The following is a 13795-nucleotide window of genomic DNA, read 5'->3' on the forward strand; positions in this document are numbered from 1 at the left end:
GACAAGTCAAATATTTATCTACTTCCCTCTTAAACATTTCCACTGACTTTGCATTCACAGTTCTTCAATTCTACAATACCACAACTTTCTGGTTCAAAATAGCTTCTGATTTTTCTACTATCAGATCTACCTTTAGCTTTTATATTATATGCCTCTGTTCTGGATTCTGCGATCATAAGTAAGAGTTTCTCTTTATCCACTCTGTCAATTCCCTTTACTATCTTAAACACTTCGATCAGATCATTCCTAACCTCCTTTATTCAAGAGAGTACAGCCTCAGTTTGCCTTTTCTAGCTTCTTCACTAAATCACTTCAATCCAGGCATCATTCTGTTTCCTTATAGAACTGAACAATCATCATAGAGACTAAGAACACCCACCATAATAGATATATTTTATAAAGAAAATGTAAAGGCAAATTTAAATTAATAAGTACATTAGGAGGCTCGTATCATAGTGGTAGAAAGTAGGCCAAAAGTTCTACAAAGCAAAAACAGGAATCTCATCTATGCTGTTGTTGGAACATCCTTCCTACACTTCCCGATGGCCAATATAAAATGGAATCTGCCTGGAAACAGGCTGCTGCCCACTCTCAGTAAGAAACAGTGCAAGGCACAGTGAGATGGAAAAGAAAGGGAGAAAATAAAAAAAAGTCAAAGGTGGTATTACATGCGGAGCATGTATAACATGGAGCACAAATAATATTAATAATAATGCTTGCATTTGACATAGCACTTTATCAAGTCAAGACATCTCAAAAGCACTTCACAAAATATACTGTAAAGTGAATTAACAGTTTATTTTGTGGTGTTCAATATAAAGTGGTGCTCAATGCTCATTTCTTCTATATCTACTGATCTCCTTACATACCTGATCGTTTATTAACATCTGTTGGAGTTTATGTTGATCTTCATCCTCTCCCAAGTTCTGGTGTAAAGTGAAGCGCAAGCATTCCATAAATGCAGTTACAATTGCTGAACTCTCCGAGCAGCTTACTGCTGCACGATCGCTCACTAACCTTAGGGCATAAATACATAAATATCATTGACTAAAACACATACTGTTGTTAATTCTTATGTATTCATATACTCTATAGATTCTCAAAACTGTCTGTAAACCACTATCAAAAGTTAACCTTATTCAGCATGATTTTAAAAAAGTTTCAAAATTCTAATTACAGTCCCCTACCGAAAATGTGATGAAAATGTAAGAAATAAGAAATGACTAATTTTTAAAAATGTTTATCTAGCTTATTCCCATTTATTAAAAAATGTATTTAATTGTGTTAAGACAGTTAAGGAATCTCTCACGTTCTACTTCCCTTCACTTTGCCTCCAGATCAGCTGAAGTGATAAGCACAATATCGAGTCACTCTCATCCGGTACAGCCTGTGAAACAGGTGCCAAGTGCTGGACAAGAATATGTATTTGTATTGACCTGAGCTTGCCAGGTGATGATGTGCAAAATGGTGCCCCTGGTGAGGGACCAAAGGCATAATTTTCTGAAGTTTTACTTGAAAGATTGTTGATTATAGAATCATGACAGTTATGATTATTTCATGAATAATGTAAAATTAAACAAATACTCCAGGAAAATGCATCATAATGGTTCACTACTTGTTTACTGAAAACGAATTGGATGGCAAGGAGCAAACAAAGAAACAATATTACCATGCCTCACCCTTGGAACAACTTAGATGTGGCAGAGTGTCGATCAACAGGAATACAATAAACTCCTGATAACTCGTCACTCCTAGGGAAAAGAGCTCAGTGACAAGCTATAAGGAGTGGTGAGTTAGGTATATGTATAAACATCCAGATATTATTAATAATAACTATAATATTGTTTTAAAAATTAGTTGGTTACAAATAACAACTTGCATTTCTATAGTTCCTTCACACGAAGTAGCGACAGGGAGAGCTTAAAATTGGTGGAGTTTGTGAAAAATGTGATCTGTTCTAATTGTGGCTTTTAAAAACAAAATCTCAAGCCTCATGCAGTTGATCCCCATATCCTGTTGGTCAAATTGAAAGGGCAATGATATTTTACTTCAAACACTACGTTGAGCATCCACTAAAAGCATTTAGAAAGCATCACCTTAGTGGAAGCACTCAATAATCAAATCATACCCTTTGTTAAATGTACTGAAGAAAATGGTGAAAAAATCCATCTTTGATCCAATTACTTCTTCGGGTAGTTTGCTGATAAATGGCAAGAGACTAGGATAGACAACAGTCGCCAAGCCCCGGCCACCTTCTTTAAGCAATGTCCATAATTTGGGCAAAACTCCTTTCTTCGCATTTACATGGCTCCAGCAATCCTAAAAAAATTTAAAAAATATTTCATTATGTACTCAGTGAACTAAAAATAGAACAGAATGCAAACCATGTGTAAATATGATGCTCCTACACTTTTAAAGAAACCAGTGGCAGTTTCAACAATTCTTTTACATCTTAATCATTGGTATAATTTAAAGAGAAATAACAACACATTACACTTGTATGGCGCCTTTCACGTCGGGAGAACGTCCCAAGGCAAACAATTAATGATAATAAACAACTAGGTATAAGAGGAAAACTTGATGCATGTATGAGGGAGAAATGAATAGAAGGATATGAGAGAGATGGAGGCTTGTGTGGAGCATGAACACTGGCAAGCGGCCCGTTTCTATGCCATATGTTCCATGGAATTCTATGCAATATGCTTACAGCACAGTCTGGAGCTTTAATAAAACAATAGGTAATGCAGAACAAAGGGAAAGTAGTATTAGATATGAGAATACAAAATAATGTCTAGTACCAGAGGTGCAAGACTACAGGCTTTGGTGCAAGATAGAAATTACAAGAACATAATAGCAAAATGTGCATATACAATATTATAAAGTGGTATAAAGCTGTCAACATAGCAGCTAGAATGAATGCTCCCATCACACCACCTTCCTTCCAGAGCCCATTGGCCTGGCAGGTTCTGGAAAATTAAAGAAAACTTGATTAACTTGGTTTACGGTGTTCTTGTAAGTAATTTATAACTTTTAAAAATGCACTTTGCAGGAGGCTAAGAAACAGTGCAGCTGGATGCAACTGTGCTGAGAACTGCAGTCAAACCCTGGTGGTTGCTAGGAAACTAACAGACATATGTCAAAGGGTACAATCCTTAAGTGCATGTAATGATAACCCTGGATCAGCAACTGATAGTTATCTCTGCAGTTGAATATGGACGGATGAGACTGTGTATGAAGCTTCAATATGGGCCTTTCCGACTGACAAAGAATGTGGAAATACAGCTGTGTGTGTTGCTGTCTTGGTTTTTTCAGCTCTCGAGGCAATACATTATTTGTCGGCACACTATCCCATTCAGTTCATCACCCTAATGGTTGTGTTAATATTATCAATTCAGCAAGAGCAAGTGTCACAAATTCTAAACTCTGGGACTTACTGAATGTAACCGTTAGAGACAACTGCTCAAACTTTTGAAGTTCAAGTTAATATGTGATCTGTGCTGACTGACACTTGAAGCCCGCCCTAGCCCAAGTTATTGCATTCCTTATTTTGGTCTCAGGATCAAGCAGATGCATCTTGGCTGAGTCCGGCCTAATTGTCGACTCCTTTTCTCATGTAATCTTGGTGCAAACATATGAATCTTGCTCTTTTTGAAATATTTTTATTTCATTAGATTTTCTGTATCGTGGTTTGATGAAGCTCTACAATAAGAGCTGTAGTCACCATTTTAAAAATTCCTCTATTGTTCTTATTGATATGGCCTCAACTTTATTTCAACCCAAAATGATGATGAAATCCTTAAAATTCAAAAATTACACTTCTTAAGTTTTCTACTATAACACTTCATTTTTACCTCAATGCAGGTGAGAACGTAAAGTATTGCTTCCCAAATGGACGGACATACAACAGGGTCAGAATCATCAATGTTCAGCAGCACTGCCGAGCATACTTTAGCAGCTTCAGCCTTCATCAGCTCAGGTAGATGCTGACAAAAGGCAACAATCAATTCAAAGAAAGCTGAACGGATCTAACAAAACAAAGATCAGAACATTTACATGAGCATTCAAATTCTTTCTATCGAGATTAAAAAATAAAACAGAAAAATGCGAACAAAATACATTTTGGTGTGATGATGATTAAGGAAATGGGGGGAAAAAAAGTGTCTATTGTAAAAATGTTCCAGAACAAACAAAAAAAAGCAATTCTCTCTCGAAGTCTCCATCATTGTTAGCTGACACATTTCAGTCAAGAGGTTAAAACAGTCTAAGCAAACTGTCTAAATCTGGCACCCAGTATTACTGGAGGTGCTGTCTTATGGGACAGGTCTGGTCAAGCCATCATGCCTCTTCTCCTGAAGTGATTAACTGCCTCAATATGCTCCATTCAGGCAGACAATAAAATAATGATAAAAGCACTTAATTACTGTACCCACGGTCAATCATTACACTGTATCTAATTTTATGAGCCCACATTATAAAGGACCTTTTATAAACAGGTCATGCTATATACTTATAAGTGCATTTTTTAAACCAGCTTCCTAGGGCAGGAATACAAAAATAAAAATTACTATTAGTGGAAAAACCTGGTCAAATACTGCAGCATCACAAGCAGCTTCTAATGTTGCAGACAGATAAAGTAAAGGTGCAAAAACTATTAAAAATATTTGGCTGCTAAAAAACTTCTTGCATTTATATAGCACCCTTCCCCTTCCCAAGGGTTAGGGTCTCGGAGCACTTAACAATGGCAGAGCTTGATGCCAAGCTGGGCAGAAAGGGAAGGTGACCATAGACGCAGTCAAAGAGGAAGCTCTTCCCGTGCGAACTGATGACTAGCAAAGAGGGAGCAAGTGGAGAGTTTGAGGCAGGGAGTTCCAGAATTTCGGGACATAGTGACTGAAAGCATGGCTGCTGATGGTAGAACTGAGAGGAAGAGGGGGGTGCAGTAGGTTGGAGCTGGCTGAGCGAAGTGGGTGGGTAGAGTTATTTCACAGAATGACAAGTCAACAGTTTACAACCTGTGGGGTTTTATGTTTGCTGTACTTCCAGAACTTGGGTTGAGATAGAAGTTCCATCAGTCTATCTTTCAGAATCATGCACTCATTTTCAGGCAGCAGATCAAGTAGCTTCTTTAGAGCCAATAGTGAGCTTGTCACAACTCTTTGATATTTGCCTTCTCTTTCTTCTTCTGGAACACTTCTAAAAATGAACAGCAATTCAGAATTAATTTACACAGAGTTAAATTAGAACTCAGCATTCAGAAATCAACAATGATGTAAAAACCTCTGTAATATGCACAATGATTTTTTTTCAAAACACTGATTTTTGCATTTTATTATTATTGAAAATGTAATAAATGTAATTAAAGTAAAATAGTCAATGATTACCCATATTGATGGTACTTATTATATGCTCCATCCACAGATGCTATCCTGCGTGAAGGGCATTATATAAATGCAAGCTGTTAATTTGTCAAATGTTTTATCTAAATCTTTTCAAATGTCATAACAGACTCAGCTTTGAAGGCTACTGGTGGTAATGCATTCTACATCCTAATTTCACACTTGAGTAGATACAAATGTATTTGCAAAGGGGTGTACCTTTCAGACCACCATCACTGTACTTCTAAAACAATTTCTCCAAGTAGAATAACTTACTGTGGGTCACTGAGTGTATCTGGAGTCTCTTTCATGATATTATCATAAAGAATCTGTGTAGAAAATTTGGAGCTAGTCAGAAAACATATCTTACATCAAATTAAAACCAAGCTACAGCTTAACACAAGTATCAGCACTGAAATAAACATGATGACTGTAGTTTTCAGAAGTTAATTTCCATATTTCCAATAACAGGATGTACTCTCTTTAAATTCGGCTACTGGGTACAAAAGTCAGTTTGAAGTTTTGATAGTTTACGTTTCATTACATTGTCTGCTGCAGTCTGCCTGGTGTAAAGATCCTGTGCACTATTCGAAGAGCAAAGGGAATTTCTCCCAGTATAGTGGCCAATAATCCCCCCCCAAGAACTGATCATTTGTTTCATGGCTGTTTGTGGGACACTGCCGTGTGCAATTGTGCTGCAGCGTTTACCTACAAGTACACAGTCACTTCATTTTACAGTAAATCTGTGAAGCCTTGAGATGTCATTCTGACGTGATAAGGCGCTGTAACAAATGCAAGGGTTATTATTACAATTGCTGCAGTTACTTGAATGTTGCCACAAGGTAGCACTGTAATGAACTGCTGCAGGTAAAGAGCAGATTATCTACTCCATTGTTCAGATAATTGATAATCATCAAAAATAAAAATTGTCCTTTTTTAAAATATTGTCTTCAGCGTTAACTAAACATTCCTTCCTTTATAAATTATATTGTTATCAGAGTTCTGAGTGACCTGCAGCTTGTGGAGGGAGGTGGCGGGAAGGCCGGCGAGGAGAGAGTTCCCATAATCCAGCCTTGAAGTGATAATTCTTAAGAAACTTTGCGTTCATCAAGGCGGTATTAGTGTTGGGAATTAAAAGATTCCGAGGAGTATCAAGCAATCCCAGATATAGTTGTACTTACATTCGTAATCTCTTCTTTACAGAAAGCCATTGCCTCCGGCTGTTTAGGTGGTGGGAAAGCAGCTTGAAATGCTTGTTTTGCTGCAGAGGCTGCAGGGGTATATGTATCACACTGTGAAATGAGCCAGTATCCCATAATATTCTTCAAGTAAGGTGCCAAATTCCGTTTCACTTGAAAGACCAGCAACTCAAAAGCTTGCTGAGCAGCTTCTCGAATCCGTCGGTCGTGGTCCTTAGTGGGAAAAACAAGTGACAATATTTAACAGCTACTGAAGTATCCATAAACAAATATAATATTTATCTGCCGAGCATTCAATCAAGGTTAGTAATAGGTTGCTAAACGTGAATGTCTCTGATCTTCCAAGAAGTTGGTAATATTTGCTAAATATAAAAAGTATTTCTAACCAATAATTTGGTTACAGATGGGATATAGGTAGACTGGTTTGATGAATTATTCACAAGACTCCGATGTGACAGAATGTACAGAAGCATACAGTATAAGTTATAATTTGCATTTGCTTTTCTTTATTCCCCCACTCCCTTCAGTTCTGTCTTCTTAATGTATCACTTTTCCTGCTAAGCCCTCTCTATAAACATTTCTGTTGCATCTATATAATCAATGAGAGACAAATATGACCACAGCAACATAAATAGCAAAACAAACAACACACCTGCAAACTCATGTATCTAAAGTTATTTCAAAGTCAAAAATCAAACTTTGGTTTTCTGGCCTTGGACCACCCCACCACCATTTTTTGAAAAACAAATCTCCAAGCATAAAATCAACAATCCTCCTGTATGGTTGAGCTGAACGTTTGCCAGTCAATAGCCAGCAAAAAAAAATGCCATTTTGGTATGTGAAATAATTATACCTTTAATTCTGTATTTATACAAGTTTTGTTTTGGGAGCAAATTGTGTGGAATTTGCTGCAAATGTACAGTGCAAACATATTCTCAAACAATGCAAATAATACTGATGCCAGATCCTGAAATCACCTGGAGGTTTCAGGAGCACAGTAATTCATACTCATGCAGTAAAAACACAGGAGGTACAAATCACACTAGGCTCTCGCTTAGTATCTTTTTAAGAGACACCCTAGAAACTTTAAACTTTTTTAAAAAATGTTGGTCAATCATGAGATCAACATTGAAACCCAAATAAGTAACCACATGTGCACGGTGTAGGTGTACACGTGTACAGAATACCAAAATTAGGCTGAGGGATGGGGGGAGGGGGTAGCTGAATTGAAAGCAATTTGAAACAGGCAAGATAAATCCAACTTCCTGCTCCGCATTGCTACATTATAGCTTCACTGCCACTTGTATAACAGTGGTCAAAAAACATTCTTTTAGCCACGCTAATGTACACCATAAGTGACACGTTTAGCCTTGGGAACAATTTACACACATTGTTTGTATAAGGTTTACAATTGGGTAAAAATACACCTTTTTAAGATGATATGAAGAATAACAATGTCAGTAATTACAATGCTGCTAATTCTAATAGTGATTTGTGAGTTCAATGTGCTGATAGTCCCAGTAACTGCAGACTCTCACTTACATGCTTATATGATGATGCCCATTCAATTCAGAGATATAAAAAACTGCACAGAAACTTACCAGAGATATTTTGCAGTAGATCCTTGACCAATAAGGAAGAACTGCTTTTATAGTCTCAGGGTCCCTTTCTTTGCACATTGCCCCAAATTCTTGAACAGCCTTAAGGAGAAAAAAAAAAATAATAATAAGTATTTACTGGTAAATATTTTTTTAAAATACAGTAAAATGGCAGTGATTTTGTACACAAGGTCCCACAAACAGCCATGAGGTCAAAGAGCAATGTATCCGGATAGTAGTTAGCTAGGACACCAGAAGGAATTCCCTTCACTTCGAGTAATGTTATGGGATTTTTAACAGCCAACTGAAGAACAAGCATACAGGACTTTAGTTTCAACATTTGATCTGAAGGTTGACATCTCGAACAATACAGCTGTCCGTTGTACTGTATTGTACTAGAATCAACCTTGACTGAGTGACACACAAATAGGGCTTGTGTGAAAATACTAGTAGTTCTCTTTCTTGGTATTTTGCTAACAGTCTTAATTTTCCTTTTAATTTGTGATAGACACTGAGGTTTTAGCTTTCAAATTAACTGACACTGAATGGGCATTACTATGTTTCAATTACAGTTGATTTTAGCAGGTGTACATTTTACACTCTGGCATGATACATCATTTGTGTCACTCAAACAAGTTCAAGTTCCAGTTTCAGATGTTATTTACATCCCTATTGAACAAGATACACTATCAGCTGGGGGAATCAAAGAAAGGAAGAGAAAGCTGGCGGGATTAAGTAGGAGTCCTATAACACACTACAAACTATACACACAGATTGACCAAGGAGCCATATTTATAGCATTCATTCAGATGTCCAGTAATTAGATTGTTTTTCCTCAAGAACAAAGTCAACAGAAAATAAAGGCATAAATGACAATCACTTGTCTCCCCACAAATTATCTTGCAGAAGGCCTCAAAAGGAATTTTACAGAGAGTGTAAACAGTGAGATTGTTTTGACAAAGAACTGCTGAATAAAGCAGCATTTGAAGAGATTGGCACCATAGTAAGCCAACATACTTTTAGTTTTGTAGTTGCATCTCTTTTGGACATTTTGCGCAGAACCATACGAAAATCAGGATCCACCGAATTATCCACTTCCTCAAAGCCTTGGACTGCAGGAACATATCCCAGTTCATTCTGTGAGGGTCCAAACCCAACAAAACCTGGAACTGTTCCCTTGTCTTTAACCAACAGCTCAGCTGCTTTACTGCTGCTGGATGGCTATAGAAACAAAACAAAAGAATTGTTATTATGAAAGTACCACTGGAGTCAAACTAACTTGCAAGATTTTCAACTTCTGCACACTACTGAATAAGAATATCAAGAATTGTTTTATTTAAAAAAAACTTTATGAGAGGTATTTTTTTCTGGCCAAATTTACTTCCAAAAGATGTTTTACTTCCTTTTTCATTCCGCTGAGGTATTATCCTACCGGTGAGGCAACCTACAGTGTCTTGCCCAGGTAGTCATTATTCATGTGTGAGCTTCGACAGGGTCAGGCTATTTAACTGTTAAGGAAATCAATGCTAAAACCAATCCTGTCTTCACCTTATATTCACACGTGTGCTTTCCAGAAGGGGTCTCTGAAATTGGTTATGAGTAGCGAGAATGCTGTAACTATTAACCACTTCTTTATTTAATAGCCTGATATACCTCAGCATTTGAGAGGGCAGCGATACACCCGATGGTCAAGAAGCACCAGAGACCAAACCCTATTGCCATCCGAGTCTGATAGAAAATGTACTTTGCTACATATGCACAAACAAGGCATTTATAAACGCCTAATAATAATCCCTCAAGAAAAAAAATAATAAATTGGTCACTTCAATCCACGACTGTTTGTGGGACATTGCTGTGCGCAATTGGCTGCCGCATTTCGCCCACAAATATACAGTCAATTCACTTTACAGTATATTCTGTGAATTGCTTTGAGACATCTAGAAGATGTGAAAAGCGCTACATCAAATGCAAGGATTATTATTTTTATTATTTAGAACTCACTGTAATAAATTGGTACAAGAAGGAGCTTTCTACACCTGAATGCAATGGCATACCCTCACAGTTCATAAGCCCAATTGCACTCACTGTCACCATCTTCAGCTGAGCTGACCAGTGTTCATTTCTTTTTCCTCGTCATAAGGTTTTTTGACTAATTTTTTCTGATATCAGAGCCCATTTCAACAAGTGTGGGGAACTCTCCACTACCTTGGCCAAGTGGCCATTATCCATCAGTAAGCCTTTACAGTGAGTGTTGGCAGGGTATTTTCAGGGGCATCAAAGTTAAACCTAATCCTGCCCTCACCCAACATTCTCATTAACACAGCTTCCAACCGGCCCGCTCCCTCCGTTCAGCGGACTCCGGTCTGCTCCATCTCTCCCGCCCGATCCACCCTACCATCAGTAGCCGGGCTTTCAGCCTCTCTGCCCCCACACTCTGGAGCTCCATCCCACAGTCCTTTCACCTCGCTTCCTCCTTTGCCTCCTTCAAGGCCGGTCTCAAGACCCTTCTCTTTGTTCGCGCCTTCAGTCGCACTCCCACCTCTCTGTCTTCCCTCACCCCTACCCCACCCCTCCCCCATGCTCGGGTCCTGACCCGACTGTCCAGCGCCTTGGACGTCCTCCCGACGTGAAAGATGCTCTATAAATGCTGTTGTTGTTCCAGCAAGGATCTCTGGATAATATTCAGGAGAGAAACAAATCCATTTCATTAACTCTCCTGTCTCCCAGGCGCCCTGAAACTAATTCTAGTGACGACACAAACTTGGAATTAAATCTGCAACTTTCCATTCCATAGAGCACAACAGTGTCCCACAAACATTCCTGAAATGAGTGGCCAATTTTATTTGGGGGGACTGATGGTCAGGATACCAGAAGAAAAGTTCTCTTTTGAATGACAGCATCACGATTCATGGATTCACAGTCCACCTCACTGAGGCAGTATGGAACCTTGGTGAGTTCAACTCTCGACTGTCTTTTAAACCCCACATCCGTGCCATTACCCGTTCTGCCATCCTCCACAATATCGCCCCAGCTCCTCTACTATCTCTCCCTTCATAAATGCTTTCATTACATCCAGGCTTGAAAGGCTAACTCCCTGTTCTCCAAACTTCTCAATTCTTCCCTCCACAAGCTGCAGAATATTCAGAACTCTGCGCTCATGTCTGCTCCCGCACTAAACTCTGTGAGCCGATCATACCCATACTCACCCAGCTTCACTGGCTCCCCATCCCCCAGAGCATTGAGTTCAAGATCCTTAACCTCATCTTTAAAGCCCTTCATGGTCTTGCTCCTCCCTACCTCTGCAATCTACTAAACCTTTACCAACCTGTCCATTCCCTCTGCTCGGCGGGCACTAACCTGCTCCACATCCCCCATTGTGCCGGCACCACCACTGGCGACAAGGCCTTCAGCCTCTCTGCTGCCACCCTATGAAACTCCATCCCAGACGCTCCTCTGCCTCGCCCCCTCTCTTACCTCCTTCAAGGCCCATCTCAAGTCCTTTCTCTTCGAAAGTGCGTTCAGTCGTTTCCCCCCCATCCCATCCCCACTCCCGGCCTCCACCCTTCTCGATTCCAATCTCCAGCTTAGGGGCAAACCCTTCAATGCCCGGGACGCCCTCCCGACGTGAAATGAGTTGTGTAAAGGCAATTTATTTGTTTGTTGTTTGAACAGTTCCCATGGGATCTTTAATGACCACAGGCAGACGGGACCCCGGTTCGCCATCTCGTTCAAAAGCCAAGACCTTGTCACATTGCAGCGGAGGCTCTGCTTCAGAGAGACGGCCCGGACCGTGTGAGGGCAAAATCCCGACCCGGGGCCAGAACCCTCACCCTCTGCCTCAGAGATGAGAGTGACAACAACTGGACCAGTCGGGGCTGAACTTTTAATGTAACTTCAGATCCACTCGTTTTATCGTGGAAGCCCAACTGCACGCGGTGTGCAGACAGCAGCTGAGATGAGCCAAGACAGCGGCTGCTGTTCACAGGTCTGTTTGAAGGTCAACCCCGGACCGTGTGAGGGCAAACTCGTGACCCGGGGCCGGAGCCCTCACCCTCTGCCTCAGAGGTGAGAATGCCATCGGGTTCAGCCCGACCGGTCGGTCCAGTTGTTGTCACTCTCACCTCCGAGGCGGAGGGTGAGGGTTCCGGGGCCCAGGTCCGCATTTTGCCCTCACACGGTCCGGGCTGACTCTCCGCAGCAGAGCGTCCGCTGCAATGTGACAGGGTCTCGGGACAGGCCTGGAACCTGCAGCAGCCGGACACCCGCGGTGGGGTGGGGTGGGGGGCGCGGCGCCAGGTCAGCGGCACCTCGGGACCGCCTCTCTCTTACCCGCACGTTGCCCTTCGTCCTCTGTTTGTTTTTTCCGCCCATCGCCGCCGCCGTCGGCCGTTTACTCTCCAACCGTCCGACACGCACCAGACTCGGCCCCTCACTGCGCCTGCGCCAACAGCCCGCCGTGTGCGCCGCTCTCAGGCCCCCGGACTGCAACAGCGCCGAGTGCAGTTAGTTCCACTTCCCCAACCCTCCTGCCCACCACTTTCTTTACATTATCACATTAATAATAATAATGATCCTTGCATTTGATACAGCGCTTTTCACGTCGGGAGGACGTCCCAAAGCGCTTCACAGAACACATTGTAAAATGAATTGACTGTAATTGTAATTGTGGGCGAACGCGGCAGCCAATTGCGCACAGCAATGTCCCACAAACAGTCGTAGATTGAAAATGACCAATTTTTATTATTGTTTTTGATGTTGGAGGGATTATTATTACAGTACCTGTTCCCCCCCCAAAAAAATATGTATTTGAATTAAATTTAATTGAAAAATTAATGGTGGGTCCCTCCAGGGAGAGAGTGTTTACTTCCATTCCAGACACAGGAACATTTCCATGATTGGTGGCAACAAAAATATCTTGCTTTATATAGCATCCTCACCAAGGGGTAGGTATCGGGAGAGCTTCACAGTGGCTGAGTCTGAAAAGGGGCCAGGGGGAGGTGAGTGGGGAGGTAACTCTTAACACAATGAAAAAGGAAGGTCTTTAGGGGGATTTGAAGGTTGAGATAGAGGAGACAAGGCGGAGGGATTGAGGGAGAGAGTTCCAGAATTTCGGGGAGTTGAGGCAAATATGAAATATCCAGTCTGGCTTGGATACTCTTTACGTTATTTTTGGGGAGTGGCATCTTGTTGGAGCTAAACTGATTCCAAGGTGACGTGCTTGGAAACAAAATGTCAGAATCAAATCTTAAATCTTAAATCTTAAATAAATCTTAAATCTTAAAGAAATCTTAGTTCTCGGGCGATTAATTCTTGAGTCAGGTAGGTCCAGTTCTCTCGGGTGCTGATGACAGGTCAGCCAACCTGCCTGATCAAGGCATGAATTCCTTCTGCTCAGCAACTGTTAAACCTGCAACACAGGGTAGGGTGGTTCCAGCTGGACAAGCAGTTTGCCAAACTGTGCTTTCAATGGCAAGCTAAGCAGTATTGCCACTTGCTGTTCTTTGTAGTTGGCACTTCTTCACTGCTGTTAGATACATCTGGCCAAATAACTCTTAACGTTACCAAAAACTTGGTGAGTTCATAAAAGACAAAATAATTTTTAAAATGCTACAAAATCAAGAGG

At 40.7% G+C, this 13795-nt stretch overlaps 1 protein-coding gene across 1 annotated transcript in view; it reads right to left on the minus strand.

The window, feature by feature from the left end:
• Positions 1–12628, minus strand: part of ltn1 (listerin E3 ubiquitin protein ligase 1) — a 49799-nt gene extending 37171 nt beyond the window's left edge. The window contains exons 1-9 of the mRNA XM_007901159.2: positions 12502–12628; positions 9190–9393; positions 8176–8274; positions 6557–6787; positions 5652–5704; positions 5013–5193; positions 3852–4025; positions 2129–2319; positions 870–1017 (exon numbers count right to left, since the gene is read on the minus strand). Of these exons, the coding sequence (XP_007899350.1) occupies positions 870–1017; positions 2129–2319; positions 3852–4025; positions 5013–5193; positions 5652–5704; positions 6557–6787; positions 8176–8274; positions 9190–9393; positions 12502–12543 (1323 nt within the window). The 5' untranslated portion in view covers positions 12544–12628. The remainder of the gene's footprint in view (positions 1–869; positions 1018–2128; positions 2320–3851; positions 4026–5012; positions 5194–5651; positions 5705–6556; positions 6788–8175; positions 8275–9189; positions 9394–12501) is intronic.
• Positions 12629–13795: the final 1167 nt, after the last annotated feature.

Source organism: Callorhinchus milii, unplaced genomic scaffold (genome assembly GCF_018977255.1).
Source record: "Callorhinchus milii isolate IMCB2004 unplaced genomic scaffold, IMCB_Cmil_1.0 Scaffold4, whole genome shotgun sequence".
NCBI lineage: Eukaryota > Metazoa > Chordata > Chondrichthyes > Chimaeriformes > Callorhinchidae > Callorhinchus > Callorhinchus milii.